The sequence below is a fragment of the Lissotriton helveticus genome, chromosome 5_1 (assembly GCF_964261635.1).
Source record: "Lissotriton helveticus chromosome 5_1, aLisHel1.1, whole genome shotgun sequence".
Lineage (NCBI taxonomy): Eukaryota > Metazoa > Chordata > Amphibia > Caudata > Salamandridae > Lissotriton > Lissotriton helveticus.
This window is the reverse complement of record NC_136065.1, coordinates 865229685-865257381: the sequence shown is the minus strand read 5'-3', so window position 1 is coordinate 865257381 and position 27697 is coordinate 865229685. Positions and strand designations below refer to the sequence as shown.

The window sequence follows — 27697 nt, the reverse complement described above, 5'->3', positions numbered from 1 at the left end:
TATCCTTGCTGTATGGGACACTGGTAACTTTGGTGTAACTGTTTAAATGTAATATGGGTCAAGGAGACCAGTGTTGAGTCTAGATTCGTAATTCCTGTACATGCAATGGGATTCGCCCCCATATGCAGAGATTCTTGAATAGAATAAAAAAACAGATCCAGAGAACTATTGAATTTTTTTTTTAAATTGTCAATGAACTGGCTGTGCTTGGTAAATGGAACAACTCAACTTTACCTAGATATAAACTTATTTTCTGTGATTCGATCATGATGTATGCAAAAAGAGATATCTTAAAAGAATGGTGTTGCCCCTAGAATATTGGAAAGATATCGTAATTGTGAAAGGAACGCATACAACTATTTTGAGAAGAGGCAGAAGGCTAAAAAAATGGAAGGTGTTTGACGAAAATTGATATGAAGAGTGTTAGAACTGAGATGTCTGTTTGGCATAGGTATGCACCCTGTACAAGCAGGAACCCCCATTATAGTCAGGGTAAGCTATATACACACTAAAAGATTACCTGTGCTCACCCTCTGGCAACTTAGCAAAGAGCAGTCAGGTTCATCTAAAGAAGTAATGTGTAAAGTATTTGTGTAACACACATACACACAATAACACAATGAAATACTACACAAAAAACTCCAGACAGGGTTTGAAAAATTGATTATATTTTGATGAGTAAAACAAGACCACAACAACAAAAATGTAATACGTTGAACTGGAGTTATGAATTTTTAAAGAAGAAATCAAAAAGTAGTGCTTAAAAGCAAATAGCACCTAGGGTGTATTTGAGGTTGCGCTGGCCCGGGGTGAATCCGAAGTTGAGGCTGACCGCAATGGAGATCAGGCTGGCTCCTGGACTCATGCTGGTCCTGCTGAAAAAGTTCATTTGATAGAGAAGCCACCGGCGTCGAACACCTGCTGTGTTGGTTCCGGTATGCACAAGTGATGAAGGGTATGTCCACAATCCCCTTTAGAGGCACTCTGTCAAAGCAATGTCGTAGATCAGCTCCTGCATCGGAGTCGAAGGGAAACGAGTCAATGCCGATTGGCGCAAAGTCGTCACTGAGTCGATCTTGATGGTTCTGTACAGCAGAAGTAGTCACCTTTCAAGGCGCTCAGGACTGGATTAGCACCACTTGGCGATACAGGATTCACATTCACAAATGGCAGTGTCCAGGAGCTGTTGAAAGGTTGGAGGAAGTGTTTCATGACCTTGAGACTTCAAAGCAGGGGGCAAACCAGCAAGCCCTTGGAGTCACTATGGGTTTGTGTGATCTGGGTCCAGCCCTTGTCCTCAGCAGGGGAAAGATCAACAGTCAGCATGGCAGCACAACAAAGCAGAAAACCAGTTCATCCAGAGGAGCAGCCAAGCAGACTGGTAATCATTGTAGCACAGCAGTCTACTCTTGGCAGAGTTCTTCACAGGTCCAGTAGTGTCCTGTCTTGGTAGGGTCAGAGTCCCAGTACGTATATCCAGTTGTACCTTTGAAGTGGGGGAGACTTCAAAGTAGGCCCTTGAAGTGCACAGGTCCCCCTTTCTTCCCAGCCCTGGCTCCAGACTACCAGTAGGTGTTAATCAGCCCTTTGTATGGGGAATATGACACTGCCTATTCAAGTGAGTTAGTAAAGTCAAGTCAAGCCAGTCAAGTCAAAGATATTTATTGAGCGCACATATCACCTATGCGTCTCATGGCGCTAGTGAAAAACTCCTTTAAAGGGCTGAAAGCAACTGAAACAGAGAGGGCCATTATAGATGATCAAATACCCAGGTTTTTTATTCCCTGTGGAACAGCTTGTGGCCTGTGATATCAATCAATCAATCAGAACATTGTGCGTAGCTGTAATGGAAGCTCATTCCAAAAAGCAGGAGCCAGGTGGGATAAGGATCTACCGCCATTCCTGGTGGTGTGGATCCTACGAGGGCTAGGAACAAATTTGGCTCTTGACCTAAGCGTCATATTGGGCTGATACCACTGAGCTTTTTGGCAAAGTAGCTTGGCCCAGTCCCATACATGTTCTTGTGTAACAGGCAGAGGACTTTGAAACAAATACATTTTCTGATGGGGGGCCAGTGGAAGGTCTTCAAACTGGACGCAGATGGGGCTCTCAAAATGAGGTTTAGTACCAGCATAGCAGCAGTATTCTGCAGGACTTGAAGTCTGGAATAGAGCTCCTCATTAATGGATGCCAGTAGGGCATTTCCGTAGTCGAGCCAGCTCACGATTAGTCCCTGTACCAGCCGCTTCCTTGATTCGATTGGAATCCATTGAACGATTTTACATAAGCTATGCATTAATTCGTAGGAGGTACTAGTTATGTGATTTATGTGATTTTTCATGGATAACTGGTTGTCATTCCTTACTCCAAGGTTCTGAACCATAGGCTTAGGAGCGGGACAGGGACAGAGGCTCTGGGGCCACCGGTTGTTTGACCAAAATTTGAGTGCCTTACCAAAGAGGATGACCTCTGTCTTACTAGCATTGAGCTGGAGATAGTTAATATGCATCCAATTATCAATGTGGGTCATACAATTTTTGAATCAGAACCTCGTGTCGGTAGGGTTAGGGCCAAGATTAATCAGTAACTGGGTGTCGTCGGCATACAACACCACTTCAAACCCATAGGACCTGATCACTTTGGCCAAAGGTGTCACGTAAAGATTGAAAAGCATGAGACTTAGAATGGATCCCTGGGGGACTCCCATTTTTTCCGGTCGACTACGGGAGACCAGGATGCCCACTTGTACGTCAGAGGTTAGATCATTTAGGTAATTTCAAAGCCAGTCTAGAGCTAATCCCCTGATACCCATCCCCCAGAGCCGTTAAAATACTGTGGGAGATGGTGTTGAAAGCAGCCGACAGGTCCAACAGGACAAGCATTGCTGACTGCCCGTTGTCCTGTGCAAGTCTTATAGTGTCTACAACCTCCACCAGCGAGGTTTCAGTGCTATGGGCAGCCTTAAACCCTTTGCCAAGGATCCAACAATCCATGGCTCTCCTAGTGGGTGGTGAACTGCTTGTTGACCAGGGACTCGAGTATCTTTCCAAAGTAAGGAAGCAGAGAAATTGGGCGATAGTTACTGGGTTCCTGAGGATCGGTAGAAGCTTTTTTCAAAGTGGGTTTAACCTTTGCTGCTTTCCACCTGACAAGGACTGTTGCTTGGGCTAAAGACATGTTAAATAGATCGGTGAGGTTCTTGAGGAGTAGGGGAACCAGGATAGAAAAAATACAATGTGAAATTGGGTCTACTGGGGTACCCAACTTAATTTTAAACAAGGCATTTGAAACTTCATTTAAGGGAAATGCAGTGAACTCTTCCAAAGGGGGATGGTAGGTTTAAGATTAATGTTAGGATCATTGTCAGACTTTTTAATATCATGATGAAGGAAGGAACTATGAATAATATTGATCTTTTTCTCAAAAAAGTGGACAATGTGTCTACTCATTCTTGTGAAGATGGATTACTGGGCTGACAGGGGAAAGGGTTAGTAAATGCCTTTAGTATGTTAGAGAGTTCCTTGTTAGAGTTGGCAGCTTTATCGATCCTGTTTATAAAATATAGTTTTGTGGCTAGCTTGACATTGTCTACGTAACCTCGATGGGTAAGTTTATACCTTTGTCGATCTTCAGTGCTTTTGGTTTTTCTCCATTTGCGTTTCCCTATCCTACTGGAATGTTTTTCAGTTTTTAGTAATTCAGTAAACAAGGGAGATAACTTTGGCTTAAACTTAACCCTGGACAAAGGTGCAATGGTATTCAAGGTCAGTGTGATTGCTGCCTCAAAGGCCATTGAAACATGGTCGATATTCTCAGTGCTTGGTGGAGGCGAGAGGCTGAAATGGGCCGTAAAGGAGGCAGGGGCCACCCTCTCTTCCTGCCCAGGAAGAGCTATCAGAATGCAGATGGATACAGATGAGTTCTCTGTCACACTCACACTTCCTGTGTTTGTGGCTGTCTGGAGGGAATGCACAAAGTGTAGGTGTCACCCACCCAAGGCTTTTATTGGAGACAGGCTGCAAGTTACACAGAGCAGTAAGAGCCGATAAATATCCACATTCTAAAAGTGGCATTTCTAAAACAGTAATGTTAAATCTAACTACAGCATTAAAGATGATTTATCATTACCATTCCAAAGATATAAAAACATTTTGCAGCTACTCCTTTCTGTTCAGGAATTACAGGTTTAAAGTTTTTTAAGGAATTCCCAATACTAGCCTATGAGACGTATAGGTCTTATTACAGCGAAAAACGAATTTAGCGGTTTGTCACTAGCAGAACATATAAAACCTAAAAGTACATATTCTATCTTTTAGTTACACAGCACCCTGCCCTGAGGGCTAATTAGAGGCTACCTTAGGGGTGACTTATGTGTAATAAAAGGGGTGTTTAAGGCTTGGCAAGTGCTTTTAAATGCCAAGTCGAAGTGGCAGTAAACTGCACACACAGGCCTTGCAATGGCAGGCCTGAGACAGGTGTGAAAGGCCACTTTTGTGGGTGGCACAACCAGTGCTTCTTCCCTGGGTATATGGTATACCACTTTACAAGGGCTTATAAGTAAACTAAATAGCACTGGTCAGCAGTGGTACAGTACTTAGAGTCCTAAAGCCAACAAAAAGGTCAGAAAAATGGAACGAAAGCAAAACTTTGGGGTGATTGTTCAGAGAGCGCCATTTACCAACAAAGAGGATGCATAAATTCCAAGGAATGGTATAAAATTGTGCCTGAAAGAAAATAAATGGAATTGCCAGCTGCTAGAAATTATATATTTTAATGAGGAGGGGGGCATTTGTTCTCTGATGTGTAGAAATAATCTCAACACAAAAAAAATCAATAAGATGTTTAAAAATACACAACAGCACACACCAAATCAACACCACAACATAATATCACAAAACAATTATGCACAAACTTTCTTGTCACATACTACCACTTCCATAAACCTGGCTTAGTGGTAAAAGGTTCTTATACTAAGCAATGCCTTAGCTTTCTACCAAAAAGTTAAAATAACACTAGTCAAATAATGTTTTGCTGTCTGGGTCAAAAGTCTCTCTCTACCCCAATTCTCCCATTTCCAGTACTCTTCCATTTTTTTCCAGGTGATCGAAAAATAGAGCAAGCTATGACCCTGTTGTAAGCTGCCCATTGTTTACATTGCAAGGGCTTATGGTACTGAGTTGTAATATTTATGTGTGTTGAAATTTCATAGTATAGTCGCTTGCCAACATGAGCCATGTTGACTGGAAAAAGTTGATAAATATTTAAGAATTCACACCGGACTAAATAAAATTTGACTTACAAAGTGACATGCGTGGATGATATTTGATCAGGAAGTCAGTCAACACCACCTTCCTATTTGAAAGGTGGCTTGGTATTTATTTCATTTTCTTTATTGTTTTCGTGTTATGTAAAATAAATCATATTATCTGTAAAATAAAGGTTGGGTTTTAAAATGAATACACGTGCGGTTCCAAGAGGAGGTCTTGAGATCCAGAGTACACAGTCTAGGATTTAACCCCTTGGACGCGGCAGTAATTCCGCTGCGGCGCTGGGGGTGGTGGGAGGTGAGCGTGGCGCCGCCATGTTCGCGGCGGAACCAAGGGGTTAATAGGCCATCTAATATTGATGTCAGTTCCTTGACAAAACAGAATCTTTTCATCTATATCTTCAAAGAAAAGAAATGTGTTATTATTAATATATATATATATATATATATATATATATAGATAGATAGATAGATAGATATATACACATTATGCCTCATCAAAAGCAAGAAATTAAAAATATTCAGTAAAAAAAGCATTGCGTAAAATAAGGACACCTAAAATTCTAAAAATGGCATTGTAAATTAGCCTTTTTAAAAGTCATGTCTAGATCTATTAAACAAATTATGATGATGGTGTATAGTGTTAGAACCTTATTTATTTATGTTTCCTAATGCCTTTCTGAGTGTGTAGCTATCATTTTTAAATGTCTTTTCTATTTTCAGTTTGTTGTGGGGAGGGATGGTGTTTGCGGAACGGTGTGTGAGCACTCTCCTTTTGATGGGATTGTCCTAGTCCAGTGTACCGAGCATCTGCTGAAGTACATGTGAGTGTTTCAAAGTCAAAGGTGCATACATTCTGCATGTTTACTGCTTTCTTAGCAAATAATCTTGTCATGTCCTTGACTCAATATGATTCCTTATCAGTTGTAAGGGCAGGAGTGAAATACTCTCCGTTGTATGTGAAAAGCTGTAGCCTTCCACTAAAATAACTGGTTCTTATCCAATTGTGGCCACTATCCCGCCATCATTTCGGGCCAGATTTCCAAAAGGATTGCGTTGCCATGCGTCTGCAAGGTGATGCAAGGGTAACACAAACTTAAGTCAGATTTTCTATGACACATAGAGCCCTCTTGAGTGGATCTGCGTGGCACAGTAATTCTGGAGTAACGTATCTCAGCTCTCTGCCCTGTGAAGTCATTCCATGGATAGAGCATGGGTGTTCCTGCACACCCAATCATGTATTTTGCAGCATTCAGGGGCGTAACACAGGCCCCCGCAGCCCCCGGGGTGCGGGGGGCCCCAAGCTCCAAGGGGCCCCCTCAGCACTGCACTCTGTCCGGAGAGCTCCTGATTGAGCCCTGTGGGGGCCCCCTCTTCATACCGTGCAGGAAGGCCCCCTCACTTTTCATTACGCCAGTGGCAGCATTTCCAGATTTACTACAAGTAGTCAACCTGGGAAAGTGACAAAAACATAGGGGAGGTTCAACAAGGAGAAAACACTTTACATTTTCCTCGTTTTTCTTCTTTTTTCTACGAGTGTGCTGCATTGTTCAGCACACATAGAAAGAGGAAAAAACCTCTAAGGATTGTTTTTCTGCAAGGGTGCCTGCTTTGGTGCTTGCATGCACTGTGTGTGCCGGCAAACGTAGAGAGCAGGAATATGCCATATCTTAGGGGATATTGCGCATTCGCACATTCCTCGTGTGACACGCAGCAGCGTCTTGTTGCATTGAGCTGCGTCAGTTTTTTAAATCGGGTCCTTAATGCAAAATGGAATTAACTTGGCTAATCAATGGTACTAAAAAGGGATTTATTTTACCTAATCACTAACTAAACATAGGGTTCCTTCATTCCCACAAACCAGCCATGAATTCAACAGCCAAAAATAGGGTGTGTATATCATTTAATTTACTTGGCTGAAGCTCTTAAAATAGAGGGTCCTTGGGCTCAGTTGTAAGGATTCAATTAACTTAGCAACAGTCCTTCCCACCAACATTAGCATAACAGATATGAAAGCAGTCTTCCATGCCAGTTTCGGATTTAAACCGTTGTGGTTGTTTCTCTATAAAATAACAGTCTAGACTTACTGCTGGTCCACAGAAGGTCATGTTGTATGCACAAGTCGAACATGGGATCTGGGCGTGTACATGGTATCAAGAATCAAAAAAGCACCATGGACCGACAGGAATTTCTCTATTGGTAAAAGGTCCATATACATAGTGAGTGTTTCTTTAGTTAGTAGTCTCACCATGAGCTTGCTGACCATTGCACTTATCTGATTAGAGTATATGTGGGGTGAAGAGGTTTGATGAAGGACAGATCTGATGCGGTTATCAGCAAACTCCCACTGTCAAAGTCTTTGGTGATGCGTCCATACTAGTATTACATTGACTCCAGAATTGAAATACAATTTCAGCAGACTGCATGTTAGGGGTGCAATTAATTATTAAAGTGAATATGGCATAAGATACATTCTCCCGGAGATGCTACAGTGGAGCTCGGTGTAAAATGTATCAACTTTAATGTAGAGAGGCATAAACTATCTCCTGAAAATGTCAATATACCCATCTACAGTATCTGATAGTAACCAGGAGTCAGTTACTATACCTCTGTCACTTCTTTGGTCCTGAACAATCTATGCAGTTTATACTGAGTTGTGAATGAAAGTGCACCATCTTATGATGCTATGGTTTACATAGAAAGGCATACCTAGCTTTCATCTAGGCCTCACCAAGTCCTAACAGTTAATACATATAAGCTTATGTGACAAATAACACACAAACACTTCATTTTGTCATTATTTTGTGAATACAAAAATTGCCAACATTCATTGAGCAGAAAGCATCCAGCCATGCTGTAAAACAAGAATCTCGAAAAGTAAGGATAACTATGAATGTCCGCCTCACATAACCCATTTTACTTTATTGCTTTTAGGAAAGAAAACCCCAAGAAGTTAGTGCGAGCGGATTCGGTGAGTGAGCTTCCAGCTCCGAGGAGGCTGCGTTGGAAATGCTCTCCAGAAATTCAAGGACACTTGGCTACATCAGCAGAGAAGCTACAGAGGTGCGTAGCCACTAAAATAAAAGACAAACACAAGGAGATGATGGGCGGGGCGCAGAAACTTTTCAGATACTCACTCCTAGGCACAGATCTGGGCTGAATCCATCATCGTTCTTTAGCTCACTTCGCCACCCCAGTTCAGACACAGCTATATGCAAATCAGTCTTGACCCTGTGCCTCACGGGAACAGTCCAGCCCGAACTGCCAAACCATGGCTTCCCTGGACCGGAAACAAGCATCCTGAGACCGGTTTCAGGCTAACAGCCCTCATCAGCCAGGCTAGCTTGAATCCAGTGGCAAAATCCAAGAGCCACAGATACATTTATTACTCTCACATTTGCCTAGCTGCAATTGTAGGTGTATGTGTTATTGAGGCAATACATAGGGCACTGATTATATATTTCAAAATAAGGTTGTATTTGCCAGAGTCAAATACATTAAAACGCAGTACACCCAAGCCGAGGGGAAAAGCTACTGCACTAAATTAGTTTTCTAATCAACTGTAAACAGAAGAGTTACAAAACGTGAGACAGGAACAGTTATAACATCAAATCACTCTTAGTGTACACTGTGGCAGTTTTCTCTTGCATAGGCCCTGGGCTCACACGCACAGCTTGCAGCATAGGTCTGCTGGCCTCATGCTACACATGATAGAACATCTGTCTTTGTGTCAGCATAAGATAATACTTGTTTTAAGGCAATAGTGTTATTGTTTTGGTTTGACAGATTTAGTCCTTCTACTACGTCTATAGCAATACAGACATAATAGAAGGAGGCAACAGGCTTCCTATTACGTCTATAGCACTACACACATGAGAGAAGGGCTGTCCTCTGCAGTCGCGTTGCAGGTGTTTAAGTGGTGGCAGCAGTGACTGTACAAGAGCATGAGGTGAGGCAAGGATTTGCTAGTAAAGTACATGGACAGCATCAGTGACCATCCTTCATCCGGAGGGCCTTTAATTAATAACAAGTTGATTATCCCAATGAATACCATTGTTTTATGTGCTGCTTCATGTTCTAATATTAGAGGAAGCTCCCGAAACACTCTCTCTGTAGATATATCTTTTCATGCATCAGTCATAGACATTCAACCTAGTTAAGTGGGGAAAACTGAAACCCTGCAGTAACTTTTGTGTTTCTATTGGCAGTTAATGATTCGTCTTAAAAAAAAAATTCCCAGGCAAAGAATGGAATTATTAACAGGGTCTAATTGACACATTTGTCTTCCATATTAAATAGTGATTTATTTTATTTTGCCTTTTTCTTTAAAGGAGGTACAAAAGGGGGGTGGTGATGGACGGAGCATCTGAATCAATCAAACACTCACACCCAGTCAAAAGATCTGGGTTTAATCAGTCACCGTTCTTTAGCCCACTCTGCCACCCCAGTTCAGACATGGCTATATGCAAATCAGTCTGACCCTGTGCCTCATGGGAACAGTCCAGCCCGAACTGCCAAACCATGTCTTCCCTGGACCGGAAACAAGCTTCCGAGGACCGGTTTCTGGCATTACAGCCGTCTTCAGCCCGGCTTGCTTGAATCCAGTGGCAAAGTGGCTGGGTATGCTCAGATGTGAGTCCCAGGCTCTCCACACCACTGGAGTCAAGCTATCCAGGCTGAATGAAGGCTGATAGCCAGAAACCGGTCCTTGGATGCTTGATTACGGTCTGGGAAAGACATGGCTTGGTAGTTCGGACTGGACTGTTCCCATGAGGCACAGGGTCAGAGCTGATTTGCATATAGCCAGTGTCTAACCCAGGGTGGTGTGGAGTGCAAAAAAAACGATGGATTTAGGCCCAGATCCTTGTACTTGGGTGAATGTATGACATTGTTCTACATTCTGTCCATCACCTGTGTTTTTTGCAATTTTCACCCCGAGTGGGCTGGGTATGCTCAGACTTGAGTCCCAGGCTCTCCACACCACTGGAGTCAAGCTATCCAGGCTGAATGAAGGCTGATAGCCAGAAACCGGTCCTTGGATGCTTGATTCCGGTCTGGGAAAGACATGGCTTGGTAGTTCGGACTGGACTGTTCCCATGAGGCACAGGGTCAGAGCTGATTTGCATATAGCCAGTGTCTAACCCAGGGTGGTGTGGAGTGCAAAAAAAACGATGGATTTAGGCCCAGATCCTTGTACTGGGGTGAATGTATGACATTGTTCTACATTCTGTCCATCACCTGTGTTTTTTGCAATTTTCACCCCGAGTGGGCTGGGTATGCTCAGACGTGAGTCCCAGGCTCTCCACACCACTGGAGTCAAGCTATCCAGGCTGAATGAAGGCTGATAGCCAGATACCGGTCCTTGGATGCTTGATTCCGGTCTGGGAAAGACATGGCTTGGTAGTTCGGACTGGACTGTTCCCATGAGGCACAGGGTCAGAGCTGATTTGCATATAGCCAGTGTCTAACCCAGGGTGGTGTGGAGTGCAAAAAAACGATGGATTTAGGCCCAGATCCTTGTACTGGGGTGAATGTATGACATTGTTCTACATTCTGTCCATCACCTGTGTTTTTTGCAATTTTCACCCCGAGTGGGCTGGGTATGCTCAGACGTGAGTCCCAGGCTCTCCACACCACTGGAGTCAAGCTATCCAGGCTGAATGAAGGCTGATAGCCAGAAACCGGTCCTTGGATGCTTGATTCCGGTCTGGGAAAGACATGGCTTGGTAGTTCGGACTGGACTGTTCCCATGAGGCACAGGGTCAGAGCTGATGTGCATATAGCCAGTGTCTAACCCAGGGTGGTGTGGAGTGCAAAAAACGATGGATTTAGGCCCAGATCCTTGTACTGGGGTGAATGTATGACATTGTTCTACATTCTGTCCATCACCTGTGTTTTTTGCATTTTTCTTTAAAGGAGGCATACTTGGCAAAAAGTTTACCAAAATGCTTAAGTGAATATTTAGAGAATGGTGAATGCCTGTCTGCTAATCTCATGATTTGCCTATCCCTTTTAGAGACAGGTGCCAGGTTTAAGCCAGCAGAGCCTATGCTGGTCCCACCATACAAAATGTTGAGCTATAACCCAACTGCCCAGGTCCATCTTTCAGCTTACATCAGAAGGTCCACCCTATTTAGGACAATGAAATGTTTTCCAGTTTACGACCATAAAGAGAAAGTCCCGAGGGTCAAAAACAGGAAATAACTCTAATGACCGTCAAATGCTAAGAGAATCCCACCCTCTCCAGTATTGCATGGTCATTGATTTCCAATTTTCAATTACAAACTCCCACTTTAGGAGTTTGTTATTTAAAAGCAATTGCTGAGCGAGTGCATCATGGCAGGCACAGTGGCTGGTCCTGTGAAGGCACAGAGATCCCTGAAGGCAAGCGGGGACTTCTTTCTAAATCTTGTGAGTGGTCCTCCATCGAGGGTGGAGGGGTAGGCGGGCTGTCCATCAGGTTCTAATGACCCTCTAAGTATGTCACTAATATCAACACATGATTCATAACTGTGAATTGTGTAATTTCCTCAAATTATCATTACCTATAATAATAAATCTATAAATCCTCTTGAACTTATCTTTATTTTGTTCTTATTATTATGATTCATTGGGTTGCATTGCATACAAGGATAGTGCAGGAGCGTGCACAGGTGAAATAATTCTGCACTTGGTTTAAACTCCTGCCTGCACCTCAGTACATAATGGGACAGGAGTAGCTTAGAAATTGACCTATGCCCTAAAGAGCTAAGAGCACCCACAAACAGTTGTGATCTCAATCAGCAGTTTCTGACATCCTTTGAGTAGTGGTCAAAGAGTAGAGCAATCTATTACAACACTCCCTGTGGAGATTCTAAATATTTGCAGAGCAGCCTTACTACTTTTTTACAAATGAAAGATCTGTGGTAGTGTGAAATGCAGATCCAGTGGAATAGACTTTCAAACCCCACCCACTTTGCCTTCTCCTCCTGCTTGCTTAAGGAGAGGGAGCAAAGGTTTAATCTCCCTAGTCAAGTGGCAGGGCAGTTTATGTGTTGCAACATCATTAGAAGGTTGATGGGCTTGAATCACATCAGATGCTTGGGATTCTTTTAAGGACAACAAAAACCGAGACAGCTGTCTTAACAAGGGAGCAGGCCTTTAGTGGCCGATAAAGCCCGCTAGGAGGGCTCGAAGGCTATTAGAACATTCCTCCTCTAGAGAGCCGAATGTTCTAATTAGTAAAAACAAAGCCCTCTCGGAGCGCGAGGGGTGTAAATTCCCTTGGGCTCAGAGAGGCCTTTGTTCACAGCAGCAGAATGTTGCTTTCCGGGCTTCAACCAGCCAGTAGAAGCCCAGAGCCACTCTATTGTCTACAATGGCGTGCTCAATATTTCAATGTTCTAATATCTTTTCTGCTTCACCAGTGTTGTGTTATAGCAGGTTTGCATCTGCCCGAGCCACCAGCCGTAGACAGGCACCACACTAGTGCATGCTGGGCAAGTTACTTTGAGTCAAGGAACTTTTCAATGGCATTTGGATTTCTAAGGACCCTGTCCTCAAATGAGCACAGCAGAAGAACTTTGCCAGCGGGTACTGGGGTTAGTTTGATAGGGAGCTAGCAATCCAATAAAGAAGACCAAAATCTGTGCCCAGCGGGTACTGAAGAGTGTCACTGGGTGCATGACTCAGCCAAGGACATACCCTACACTCAGTAAATAATGCAACAGGCACTGGAAAAGAGAGCCTGGCATGGCAGAAGGCTAAGCCCTGGGCCGTAGTCAATGGGTACAGGGATGATTGTTTGTCAGAATATAAATAACACAAATATTCGGTGCTTGAAATAGCTGTGAAACAGAAGCTTAAAATTCGCTCCAGAGTTCTGTCTTAAGTAGGCTGAGCAGAATTATCCCCTTTCACCTCAGGCCAAGCCTCAGAATTATTGGTTTTCATCCTCAGTGAAAGATCTTTTAAATGTAATCTTAGGTTAGGAAAGCAAGCAAGACTATTCAGGTGTCTTGTGTGTGTGTCACAGTTTCGAGAAGATAGATCCCAGGGAAGTATTACTGTGACTCCTAATCCAGTCTAAAGCATGCTTGAAACCCGATGAAATAGGTTACCATTTCTGTATGCTTCCCAGTCTATCATTGAGAAAGTACTACAGTTAACTGGCTGCTACCACATCTTGCACCCTTAGTGTCCGTCATCCAACAGGTGGATGCTTTCCCTTTCTGGTATTTAGGTTCTAGGTGTAACAACCCAGTTACTAATCTCATCCACAGTTGTGATCTGTCATATGCTGTCTGCAATTTGTCCTCATTATATACTGGATTTAAAATCTTATGATGTACAGCTAAGAAAAGTCACTGTGCATCAAACTGCCATTATGGACTTTGCATTCTCTTTGATATAAATGCACCATCATCTCCAAATTCACTTAACGGCCCTTGTCAGTGCCACCCCTTTGCTCAAGAAAGAGTGGGATACTTTTTATTTCAAAAACATTTATGAGGCGATGTGTGCAGGCTTGGAGGAATGATTGAAACTGTGACAATGGATTGCGTCACAAAGAACACAACCATGGCTCTGTATTAATCAGCAATGCATTAAATGTTTAAAAAAATGCAATATTTCACATTGCGTAAATGGCTATGTATATTTGAAAAAAGATTAGTGATGCGTGGTATGTTGTCCTTTCCATACAAAAACTGTATTGGCTGAGGTACATGTTTCACCATCCACTGATATTTATTTTGTAGGATAGTGAAGAATCTCGACTTCACCGTTTACACATTTAGAAACTATGGAAAAGAATTTATCAAGAAGCAAAGAATGAGCCCAGATGCATACATTCAATTGGCGCTCCAGTTAACCTTCTACAGGTAAGAGAACCCATAGTGTTGCCTCTGAGCATTGCTTAGAGCATCATTTTTATAGATATATTAATATTCGCAGCAGCAAAAAGCTGTCAAGCCCATTTAGTCCACCTCTTTGTCTGTCTATGGTTACACTGTTAGGTTTACTTAATCAGTTTCTGGATCTTGATCTCTGAAGAACTCCAGACTGTGAAATAAATATATAATTTCTTGCAGATGCCACAGAAAACTGGTCCCCACATATGAAAGTGCTTCTATCCGTCGTTTCCACGAGGGCAGAGTGGACAATATTCGGTCAGCCACATTTGAGGCGCTAACGTTTGCAAAAGCAATGGTTGATGGGAAATCGACTGTCACGGTAAGATAATGAGATCCATCAGGCATCTAATTATTTCAGTATTGATGTACAATGAGTAACTATTAACATTTTTAGAGAGTTCACGAATCAGTTTTGGTGACTCTTTGTTACGCTCAAAAAGGCAGAACTACCTGGGAAGTAAGACAAAAGCTCCATGCTAGGATTTAGTTTGCAAAATAGTGCAAAAAACAGAAATGCATTACTACAGTGCATACACTTTATTGATGTCACAGTTTGCTAGTATTTGCTATGTTTTCATTTGCTTTGCTCGCTTTTCTGCTCAAATAGTGGAATTGATAATAAAAGTCAAATGTATGGCTGTGCAATTATATTTGAATTATGACCATTTGAAGAAGACATGCGAGGTAAAACAGATGAAACCATATTAAAGGATCAAAGATGGAAGGACAACGTCTGGAGAGAAAGAGTCTATAACTATAGACAGATGTATTATACATTTAATGGGTGCATAATCAGCTCAAAACGAGTCCTATGAATCCCACCACACAGTGGACTGCTCCATTTGAGTTTGAGGCAAGAATTATTTCTTCTGAAATGACACTGAGAAACTAAACCGATGGCTATATAACAGCCTTCTTAAGTTAACTGTATATTGCCAGATGTGGGACCTTAGCTTCCTGTTGCATAGGGTCTTAAGCTACATCTCACTGATGAGGTCCAACAATATGATGTGTGCCTTTGTAGCTCATGCTCCTTTTTAAAGGGGACATAGTTTCGCAGTTCTGGAAGAACTCCTTTTGGTATTGGGCATAAACTGATTTGTACATATTGTGGATCCTCTACTGTACTGGCACACACAGGTTAAATAAATTCAAGGTAATGCTACCCAGTAGAATTTCAATTGATCGTGATTGATTCAAGTATTTCGATTTACCACCTTATAGCATTCTATATCAAATAATATAACACCTCAATTGCAGCCTTTAAGCTTATAGTACTGGTGCACATCTTGAGAATTGATCTCTCACACATATAAACCTGGCACTGGTGCTGATACACAGAAAGAGTGCAGAGGTAGAAGGTAAAACACGAGGGGACTAAACGTAAGGTAAATCCAAAGGGAGCACACACTGCACCCTGAACAGAACGAAAAAGCATCCTCTGACACTCTGAAACCCAGCCCTCAATAAAGAAGTCATCCTGTCCCATGCCACGTCAGGCAAGCTGTATAGAAGAGGGCCAGTTGAGTACTCAAAAGAGCAAACAATTCTTAAATCTATTTTAGGGTGATATTCTAGAGATATATATTTTACATAAACTGCAGCAGTCCACACATGCTCAATATATGTGAACAATACAGATATAGTAATAAAAGTTAGGCCGAGCGATGTACAATGTAAAGTAAAATGGAGCAATCAACAAGATTGTATTGCAACAGTATAAACAACTAAGGGGTCTATTAGGATTGCGGGCGGTTGCGGTGCTGGGACCGGCCGTCAGTGGTGCGGCGGTCCCGCACCTCCAATTAGGATGCGACCGCCACCATGGCAGTCGCATCCTGTATATTTAACTTTGTGGCGGGCATTGCTGTATTCAGCACCCGCCACAATGTTAAAAGGGCATGTTGTGCATTTACATACACAACGTGACAGGCACCACGCCGTGCCTGCCACCTTGTGCATACAAATGTCGGGGGGTACCATGGGTACCCCCAAGTGTAGCCACCGACCCCCGCAACCCCCTGGGGGCCCACAACGGGCCCCCAAAGGCATTCTCTGCATACCTTTCCATGGCAGAGTCTCCGCCATGGAAAGGCCTGAGACCGCCATCATCGTAATATGGATGGCGGTGCCATCCCACCGCCACCATGTTGCAGGTCTTTTCCGCCCGGTAGGCAATTGGGCAGCTTGCCTACCGGTGGAAACCTGGCGGACGGTCTTTCTGTCCGCCTGGGTCGCCACCGCCATCGTAACATGGCGGGGGGGAAATGTTAGGCGGGCGGACGGTAATGGCGGGCGGATCGGTGGCGATCCGCCCGCCCTCCTAATAGACCCCAAAGTGAGGACACAAAGTAAAGTGACAGCACAGTGCTCATATGTAACACATATCATAGATTAAGTATTTTGATGATGATAGATTAAGTATAAAAATACCAATAAAACAACCACAGAACTATTGGCTGTAAAGAAGACAAAATCTAGTGACATGACAATTAAAATTGGAAAATGCATTTATTGGATTGAACTAAGGGCAGTCTAATAATGAGTAAGTGTTAGAAATTGGGTTGCTGGTTAACTGGTGTGCAAAGCTTAATCAAACAGAAACCACAATCCTAGTCAGGGGAAGTGTCAGGCAAACCCTAAATTAACCTTTTCTCACCCTCTGATAGCTTGGCACTGAGCAGTCAGACTTAATTTACAGGCAGTGTGTAAAGTATCTGTGCAACACTACAAAAAGTAAAACAGTGAACACACTACACAAAAAGATCTCACACAAAGTTTGAAAAATTGTTCTGACTTTAATAAATAAAACTAGACCAAAACTACAACAATCCATTAGGTATAACTTGAGATATTTATTTTTAAATGTTTAAAATAAAAAGAGTGCTAATAAGCATATAGTGCTAACAAGAGATATCTGCTTGTGTCTGACCCAGACAAAGTCAAAAGTTCAGGCCTCCACAATGGAGCATGGGCTGGCTACAGGGACCCCGTTAGGCTCGCCCATACAAAAGTACCTTAATCCGAGGTTCCTGAGTGTTGCGTGGGTTCAGGATGAGGATGTGTCGCTCAGCAGAGGTGATGCTCAAGTTCCGAGATGCAGTGAGGCTACAGTGTAGGATCCTGAGACGCCAAGAGTCCTGTTGACAGGACTTGTGATGTGAAGACCGGTGTCGGGGATGCATTGTACAGTCGAAGAAATGCGTCAACTTAGATGAGCTGGGAAGAGAAGCTGCGATGCAGAGTTTCAGTGTCGCTGTCAATGAGGATATGAGGACCTTGCACCAGTAAGAGTGTCCCACAGTGGCAGTTCCGAAGGCGATGCATCAAGTCTGATCCACGCAGCCGCTGTGATGCGTCTGTGCTGATCCACGCAATAGCGGTGATACACCGGTTCTGATCCACAAGCAGCAGCGATGCATCGGTTTGGCAGAGGATGCGTCTGTTCTGATGGAGCCTTAGGTCCACTTCCAAGGGTACAGGACTAGGGAAGCACCACTTGGCAGAGCAGACTCACGGGTTCAAAGCAGGGTGGTTGGTAGACTTTTATGTCCCTGAGACTTCGGATCAGGAGGCTAGTCAGCTAGCCCTTTGAGCCATTGTGGGTTCCAATGATGCACGTCCAGTCCCTCTCACCCAGGCTGGGGAACTGCAGGCATCAGGGCAGCACAGCAAGGCAGGAGTCCAGTAAAACAGCAGTCCAACAGAGTGGTATTCCTTTCAGCAGCACAGCAGTCATTCTTCCTGGCAGAGTAGTCACAGGTCCAGAGGTTTACTGAAGTGGTGGTGTCAGTGGTCCAGTATTTACACCCATTTGGGCCTCTCAAGTGGGGAAGACTTCAAAGACTGGCCTTTGAAGAGCACATAGGTCCTGCTCATCCTGCCATGGCTCCAGACTCACTACAAGGAAGTATGCAGCCCTTTGTGTGGGGAAGGACCATTGTTCCCTGTAGAATGCGCGCCTGAGAGGGCGCCCAAACTGCCTTTCACCAGCGCGCACACAGTCTCCCACAGCACGCACTTCACTGCTCCATGCAAGACCAAGAGATGGTTTATGAGCGGGGCGACCAAAAGCTCACTTTCTTGGAGCTGAACTGCAGTGCCAGCTGAACTGCAGTAACAGCGAGTTTTCAAGGCTGTGTTTAAGGGCAGAATGCGTGTGGAAGGACATGAAAGCATTTCTTTTACGTGCATGGTTTGAGTACAGCACTCGGAGCATGCAGTTGTTAAATTGCTGATTTCTTTTATTATTGTCGAGTGTGGGGCCTGCAAGGATTCAGCAGCAACAGTGGCCTCTGGAAGCCTGAAGCAGCAGAGAGATGATAACACGTAACATACGTTATCCTTTGTAAAGCGCTGGTTAACACTGCACAAAATAAAAGGTGGATTCTGCCTGCAACCAAAATCTAATCACATTCTTTAAGAATTAAGCCCAAAGCATTAACCTTTGATGGCACTAAGAGATACCAATCTAGTGGCTGAAGTGCACAGCCTGAAACTGGAAAACCTGTGATCAGTTTCTGCTTGACCAGATTGTGTGATCCTGGGCAAATACATTATTTCACTGAGCAGCATTTTTGTTCGATATCACATATAGACCATTTTTAAATAATGGAGTCAGGATGTGTACTGTACAAAAAAACTTTTCTTGTGTGTCATTTAATAGCTTATAAAGTTGTTCTATCTAAAATAGGAATCCACGCCATATTTCCTGCACATAACTAACTTGCCTCTTCGTTCAGTTATAGCATGGTCATCAGGGCCTAGGTAGGAAGGTTTTTCGGTTCATGTTTAAAAACTACCACTTTTTAGAAATACTTTCCAAATATACTGATGTGCTAAGGTAAAATGCTTCTGTGTGTTGAAGAAATACTCTTTCTTGAATCTCAAAGACAACTGATTATAATCTAACGGAATGTTTGTTGCGCGATTTAGATGGCAAATATTTTCAGGGCTTGGCTCTTACAGCGGTTCTTAGAGCCAGAGCCGATCCTTGGTTTCGGTCTCCCTGTTAATTAGTTGGCTCGCCAACCTCTAGTCACTACCCACTCTGCATTGGACTGCAGAAAATTGTTCATTTGATCTTAATCCCCTGCTATGGCACAGAGCGTCCGCACCTCAGTCTGTTTCATGTGTCAAGTGTGCTGCCAGCAAAAGGAGAAATCATACTTGCCACCATGGTTCGCTTTTAATGGGATAAAAAAGTGGGGAGTCTCTAAAAGGGGCTCAGCAAAAAGAAGTTACTGGGGTTTGTTGAAGGAGTAGTGGTCTTTATAGTGTCACAATCAGCAGCTCACTTGTAAGGGCTGCATTTACTTTCACCTTGTTTAAAATGCAACTTCTCATGACTATCCATGCATTACATAGCGACTTTTGCCCCTACTCCTCATCTTGTAGGATTTCACCCCACAATCAATTCACAAGGAGATGTTGTGTCTTACGCAGACTGTGGATTAGAGACAGCCAATTTTAGCTTCAAGGATTCCAATCATTTTTTCTCATTGTCACAGTCTGAGGCCAGTACCTGTTTGAACTCGACTTTGATAGCCAGAGTCAAACAGTTCTCAAAATTGTTCAAAATCACAGACACACTTTGCCCTATTTGGTTTTTACCAGCATGATGAGAAACATACTTTCACTTGCACTTCCAGCTTTATGGTGGATCAGCAGAAAGCAATGCCACTGAGTGGAGTAGTATACTGGGTCTGTCCAGGAGTGAGGGGACACTGATAATGTTGCTAGAGCGCAGCAATCGCATGCCTCATTGGATCCTTAGTGCACATAGACTTGTCTCCAGCGCACAGACATCTTACACTGCTGCACGCAGTGGAAAAAAATTAGAGGGAACATTGGGAAGGACACACTCTAGTCAGGAGTAAGTTAGGCTGGGCCCAGCTCCTCTCTCTCATCCTCCTAGGATGGCCCATCAAGTCACACATAAGCTCCCATTGTGTGTGGCTGTCCAGGGGAATACACAAAGCCCAGCTGTCGCCTACCCCAGATAGGTGATCAGAGTCAGGCAGCAGGCACCAAATGACTAACTTTCTACAAGTGGCCTTTTTAAGAATTGCAATTTAAAATCTAACTCCGCCATGAGTTGTGATTTTAGATTGTGATTACAGAGGCACCAAACTTGAAAAGTTTATCTCTTCCAGATTGTGAATGAATTTATAAGATGTAATAAGGTAATCCCAATGTTATCCTATAGGAAAGATAGGCCTTGCAGTCGTGAAAAATACTTTGGGAGTTTTTCACTACCAGGACATGTAAAGTTTAAAAGTACATGTCCTGCCTTTCAAATATACTGTGCCCTGCCCTCTGTTGTCCAGGGCCTATCTTAGGGGTGACTTATATGTATGAAAGAGGAGGGTTTGAACCAGGCAAAACGTTTTCTTGCCTGGTTGACATGTCAATTTAAACTGCACACAGAGGCTCAGCATTGGCAGGCCTGGGCCATGATTAGAGTGCTACTTGAGTGCTGCAGACCCACTAGTAGCATTTCATTTACAGGCCTGGGCACATGTAGTGTACTTTACTAGGGACTTATAAGTAAATTTAATATGTCAATTGGGGATGAGCTAATATTAACATGTTTACTGGAGACAGCGCAAGCATTTTAGCACAGGTTAGCAGTGGTAAAGCACCCAGAGTCCTAGAGCGAGCAAAACCCTGGCCAGAAAAATGGAAGAGGTGGGGAACAAGCTGGATGTAAGGCCACCCTAAGGCTGTCAGGTCTAACAGTAAGCTGATGTTTTGACCCCCAAAGAGAATCGTTAATTTCAATGGGGTCTTCATCAGGACAGGAAGCCAACGTCATTGGCAGTGAAGCATTCTGAAGAAAGTCAGAAAAATTGGAAATTAAATGATTGCGCAAGCAGCTGATGTAAGGCTTACCTTCTACTCAGGAGAAAAAGGTGCCAACTGAAGAATGAGTAGGTGTTCTTGAGTTAGTCTGTGATATAAACACCAGGAAGTGAATCCACAATTGAACAGAGGAATGGTAAGCATGTTTCTTCAAAATTATAGCAAAGAAGAAATGAACTCACAGAGGATTGTGAAAGGAGCAGGTCTTTTGTCCATGTCAAAGAAAAGAATGGACCCACGCAAACATAGTAAAACATCATCTGATTTAAGATGGCACTGCATCACAGGTTCACAAAATAGCAGCATTCATCAAACAATTATGAACAAAAGGGGTATAGAAATATGAGTGCAAAAAAATTGACATTATGGACTCAAATTAAACATTATTTCCAGAAATTTAAATAGGATTTTAGAGTAATGGTCTAGGATGAATCCACGGATTGGAGGCATCATTTCTCAGAAACAGATTAAATGTGGGATGAAGCAAATAATAAAACAACAAACAAATTGTGAAAATTGCTGAGAGTAAAAAGGGATAGAAACACTACACTCCAATCTGAATACCAAGCCATTATAAAGGAAACAAAGGATAGAACAGTCCAATATCAGCAAGGAAGGGAAAAACTCAGACAAGACACCGATGGAAAGTATCAAACCAGGCAAGTACACTTGCTAGCAAAAAAGGGGAGACAATTCAATTATACGCTCAATAAACATTGTGCCTAATTATAATGTCCGACCGACATCATAGCGGAATGGAACCGCCCAATGATAGATCAGCGGTTCCACCCACTGTATTTAGATGCGCCTGCTCTATGGGCGGTCGAAAGCATCCATTTTACAATTCCAGCTTGTGCAGCAGGGGAAAAAGGTCCACAGCACAAGCTACAATTGAAAAATTGATGTTTTAAACATCCCTGACCGTGTGGCAGGCACCATGCGGTGCCTGGCACACGGTGCAGGGAGGTTCATGGGGCTACCATAGGTGCCCCCCAGGCCCCATAGCAGAGGGCAGGAGGCACTGCTAGGGGCCCCAAAAGTCCCTTTCCGACAACTTTTCCATGTCAGAAAGGCCGACATGGGAAGGCTGTGGGAAACAGACATCAAAATCCCAACGGCGGTGCTTTTATCTGACAAATTCTAACAGCATAATACGTTTGTAAAATACTTCCCACCGGATAGGGCATCATACTTCTACATACTTAATTATTCAATGAAACCAAAATAATTCTCATGCTCGGCTTCAACAGAAATCCAAATTAATGTATTAGTTTTAATTCAGAAAAACACAAATCCATTGCTCGAGGGGCACCGCCACAGTTGCGGACAGAGTTATTAGTCAGTGTGAGATGCACACTGTTTCGATGCTCCGATGATTCTGTCTGCCTACGTTCAAAGATGTTCTTGCTCTAAAGGGGGTCTGCATTCCACTGTTCAACTGAGGAGAAGCTCATTCCCCTTCTAAGGCTTTCATCTTATCACTTCCCATATTGTGACATATGTGCGAGGCATTATTGCCCAGAATTGAGGCTAAGGGTGCCCTTATTTGGAAGCCTTCCTCTTTCCACCTTACCACATGCTTTTGCACAACTATCCAGTTACTGTTTCTATAATGAAACTCAGTCTTGATGAATCTAATACTTGATTAAACATGTTTTTGGTGCCTTTTGTGTCAGAATGTCTTTGTGAGAGATATGATACTTTGATATTTATGTAATTAAATGCTATGACAATGCATAACACATTTCAGCAAAAAAATATTATAGGCAAACTTTTGTCTGATGAGAAGGATCTACTATATCGGTGTACTACCCTGAACATGTATTTTATGTATTATAGACTACATACTAATGACCTTAAAACGATTAATAACTTGATTTATGTACAGAGACAGAACAGGAAAGCAGGGGTAAGAGTGATATAGAACAGAAAATAAGTAACGAGCGAAAGCGGGGATGGAAAAGAGAAAGAGACAGGTAGTGCAAGGAGCGGATGCGGCTTAACGGCCAAAGTGGCCAACTTTGAAGCTGGAGAACCAGGTTCGAGTCTGGAGGAGGCTCAGACAGCCTGTGATTCTGGGCAAATCACTTAATCTCCCTGTGCCTAAAAATGAATGGGTCAGACTTTAATATAACTGATGCTCATGTAAAGCGCTCTGATACCTTCGGGGCGTGTTCCAGCTATATAAAACTGCAACAAAAAGAAGTTTAGGGTGTGTATGAAAGAGGCATGAGGTGAGGCGAAAATAAGTTAGCCATATTATTCAGCAACTTCAGCATTCAGCAGCACCTGAAATAGGCTCATATTAAAACTGCGGACCCCAGCACTAACCCTCTTACAGATTAAGCTCTGCTTTGGTCTGTATGATTGGAGCATTGAAGCACACTTCAATGCATAAGAAACACAGCAGCGAATTTGTCAACACTTGTGGGGAATACTACGCAATTACACACACATGAATACCACTGAAGATGAACAAGTAGTTTCTAGAGATATTAATTGGGGCAATAACTCCTGGTAATGCCAGTGAGTATTTCGTTTTCATAGTGTGTTATTTAAGTCACAAGCTGCTATATATCAGAACTGCCTCTACCTTCTATTAATAATATCGTGGAACTTAAAGGTATTATCATATTTCTACTTCAGGATGCGGAAAAGATGCATTACCTCAAAGAAGCAATCAAGGCGCAGACTAATTACACCATTCTGGTGAGTAACAATATTATTTTCTTTTAATTGCTTTTACAAACGTGGACACAAGCACCTATATAATTCACATTCACGCCAGCGCACCCAGTAAAAGTTCAGCAAATTAATCAGATTGATTGAGTAAGTAAAGCAGAGAGAGGAACAGAGCACCGCGCATCCCTGGTCTCCATCAACATTTGTATCTGTTTCAGATCATTGCTGAACTTAAGGAAACAGCTATTGATTAAAAACAGAAACCTCAGTGCACGCAGAAAGAGCTTGCATTTTGTCACCTCAGCCAGTGGAGTAATTTACTTGTCCCGATCTGTGGCGCTCAATTTTTAGAAAACATAAACACATTTCCATTTCCAGATATCCATAAAATGCAAGTCGTAAAAGCAATATGATCACTCCTAAATTCAATATTAAGGCACCACTTCAGAAACCTCTGGCACATTGGGCCAGATAGACTAATCCATGTGCGGTGGGAGAGCTCCTGCGATACAGCTCTTCGCAAAACTCTGTCGAGTACATTTAGGGGCAGATGTATCAACGCAATTTTTAGTCGCAAATGCTGTGATTTGCAAAAAAGCAGCGTTTGCGACTAAAAAGTTGCAAAATGACATGTAGTAGGGAACTCGCATCCCAAAATTAAGGAATCGCAAAATTTGCGATTCCTTAATTTTGCGTAAGCATTTAAGGAATTGCAAATTGCGATTCCTTAAATGCTATGCAACAAGCATTCAATTTTTTGCGAATTCTCCTTAAGAAATCGCAAATTACCACCAACTTCAAGTTGGTGGTAATTTGCGATTTCTTTCACAAATGCACGTTTTGGCATTTGTGAAGGTGCCATATGCGCACACTTGTTCATTTCAGGGGTGCATCAGGGTGTCCTTATGACACCCTTGCACCCTTGAAATTATGCTCAATTTGCGATTCTCAAATTGCGAATCGCAAATTGAGAATGACTTCACATTCATTCCTAAAGGCCTCCTTGCCCATAGAAATGAATGGGAAAGTATTCCTTAATTGTGATTTCGCAATTTGCTAATCGCAATTAAGGAAAACTAAGAAATCGCTAAAAAATGGCGTATTGTACATACATCCCTTTTTGCAATTCTCAAATAGCGATTCCTAAAAAATCGCTATTTGAGAATCGCAAAAATGAATGTTGATACATATGCCCCTTAGACCCTGACGGATAGACTGCTAGGCCAGCAGAAATATGGCCTCCCCTGGTACTCCACCGGTCAAATGTAGGGATATTCAGAAGGCTGCAAGGGATCTCTTTGCCTTCAATATAGCCGCTGATGTGCCGACTCTGTTGAAGGCACTAAACTTTGCAGAGCAGGCATCATATTTTCTGTGCCTATCTAGAAAAGTTTGTTTGTTTTCAAGAACTAAACTTCCAAAAAGAGAATTCGTTTTTTTAAAAACAAAAAATGGTGGCCGTGAAGCAAGGGGTGTTTTCTCGATGCTCTTTGGGCTCATTGTTTGATTTCCCCCTTCTGGGACAGCTATGCCACACATGGCGGTCCCAGGCTCTGAAATCTCCTGATAGTTGTCGCAGCACCCTAAATGGGGCCAATGCCACAATGACGTGAGGGTCCTGTGGAGGGTGGATACTGAATCTTCTGACAATGATGGGCCCTTGCTGAAGCACCATCATCTGAAACCCTAGAGGTCACCCAGATGTAAACGGGGTGGGTATGTGCAAGTTTGGCAGAGCGGGAGCACTGCACATTTGTGGAAGCGATCCCACGCCACCAAAATCTAAATGTTTTGCAAATTTGTGGTGAAATACCTTTCCTATCCATTTTTGAGGAAGACCAAAACTCAGAGAACCAAGCTTTGAATTTGGACTTTCCTCCTCTTGCGCTGAAAAATCTCTGTTTTTAACTGAATTTTGTGTTGAATTTTTATTTCTAAGAATGTATATACAAGGTAAGCTGTACCCATCACGAGTGACTAATTTGACCAACAACATGACCTTAATCATAGTTCTAGCATGAGACCAAAACTTTGAGAGACTAAGGCTTTCACAAGTTGTACCCCCCACTTCTCTCTCTGCTGCATAGTGTTTTAAAAAAATATATATATTACCTATGTTGTTGAGAGTATTAGGCCGTGCTCCGCCTACAGTGGTCATGTTGATTGATCAGATTAGCCAGAATGAGCCACGTGACAATTCGCATGAACTGCTAGTGATCTATTTGTGGCACACTGAACGCAACAGGAGGAAGGATGTAAAAGAGAGCAACATAATGCTCAGTTTAATCAAAGGACTTTTGGGGGCAGGGAATTGAAATACTGTGATGTTTGTTTAATTGAGCTTCTGGAGTTAATGGAAAATATTGTATACCAGTGTTTACAAAAAGTATATCTTCGGGAACAATATCTGAATTACTAAAATCAAATCTAGACACATTAGTGTCTTAAATGTACTTTTAGTGAACAAACACAAAATCGGCCAGATTACGAGTCTGGCGGTCCAAAGACCACCAAACTCGTGGGGGCACAGTGGTGGTGGTCCAGCCACTGCTGCATCAATGGTTCGACCTCCCCATTACGAGTTGGGCCGACGGACTGCCCTGGAAGCCCCGCTGCCGCGGCCAGGGAACGGCCGTTCTCTAGCACTGTTGGGGCAGTCATAGGCTGCAATATGCTTCATGGCACCACCACAGTCCTGCCAAGCTTATTATGAGTTTCCTCTCCATCAGCGGGGTCATGGAGGTTCCTCCTCCATGTACACCGTGGCGAAGAGGAAACAAAGGGTGCTCTACAGGGACCCTGTGCCTCCACCACATGTGGCTGCACACAGTAGGGCATTACAAATGCCTCCCTGGGTGCATGCACACCAGTTCCTGCACAGCATGGACTTTCGATTCCATGCCATGCAGGAATCTTGTTGTGCAGTCCCATTGTGGTGTCTTTTTCAAAGACAACGCCGCCTTTGAAAGAGGCACTGCTGCGGGACCGCCACACCGCACGTCCACCAGACCACTTTAAGGTCATAATCTGGCGGGCGGGCAGCAGCGAGTCCCAGCAGTGCAGGGGCATGGTGGTTGCATACTGCTCGTTCCTGCAATGCCGAAACTTGTAATCTGCCCCCATATGTTTTCTTGTGAAATTGAGAAATTTGACCTAAATAGAAATGTGGCTGGACAAGTACTCCGAATTTGACATGAACCAATTTTTCTCCACTTATTATGAAATAGATATAGAAAAGCATAAACTTCAAGAGAATGAGGTTTGCAGGTATTAGCGGGTTTATAACTAAAATAGGTTTTAATAGGTGGTTATAAATAGATTTTAATAATCATTACTCATGTTAATTCAAGAAATCTATTGTCACCCTGCAACCAAACAGATATTTTATGGCAGAATATCTGAACTTTATGCCAACAATTACTATAGAAACAGAGAAAAGCAATTGTTTAATTTTAATAATATACCTGATTACCCAAATGCCATAGTAAACCAACCAGGTTACAGCTGATGCAATTTTTCCACTTGTTGAATACTCCCCAGCTCTTGTAGGTCTTATTTTGGACTTTATTTCGTCTCTTGGAGACCCACAAAAAGAAATGACTACATTTCCATTAATTCAATTGGACCACCCTTTCGGCAAAACAAATAATTGTCCCAGCTTCTGTATGTTATTCTTTATCCTGTGTGATTTGCCCTATATGTGTGAGCAGCTCAGTCCATGGCCAATAGGATCGTTAAAATTCTGATGGAAGTTTAAAAAGAGCTTAGTAGCTCTAGGAAAGCCCCCACCACAAAGCTCCTGAGTGAGCTAAGCTATTTTAAAAATGGACTCATTTAATCTAAGAAGGAATAGTCAATTGTCTTATGTCTGTGTGCCAATGGTGTGATTTGAGTGAGCTGGCCAATCATTATCAAGCGATCCTCAAGCTCTTTGATAACTACACAGATTCATGTTGAGTGGAGTTCTATACAAACGACTGGCACCACACAC

General features: G+C 42.9%; 1 protein-coding gene across 1 annotated transcript in view; it reads left to right on the top strand.

The window, feature by feature from the left end:
• CHAT (choline O-acetyltransferase) overlaps positions 1–27697 on the top strand; it is a 320287-nt gene that overhangs the window by 174997 nt on the left and 117593 nt on the right. The window contains exons 7-11 of the mRNA XM_078641120.1: positions 5990–6090; positions 8201–8329; positions 14005–14127; positions 14338–14479; positions 23671–23733. Coding sequence (XP_078497246.1) covers positions 5990–6090; positions 8201–8329; positions 14005–14127; positions 14338–14479; positions 23671–23733 — 558 coding nt within the window. The remainder of the gene's footprint in view (positions 1–5989; positions 6091–8200; positions 8330–14004; positions 14128–14337; positions 14480–23670; positions 23734–27697) is intronic.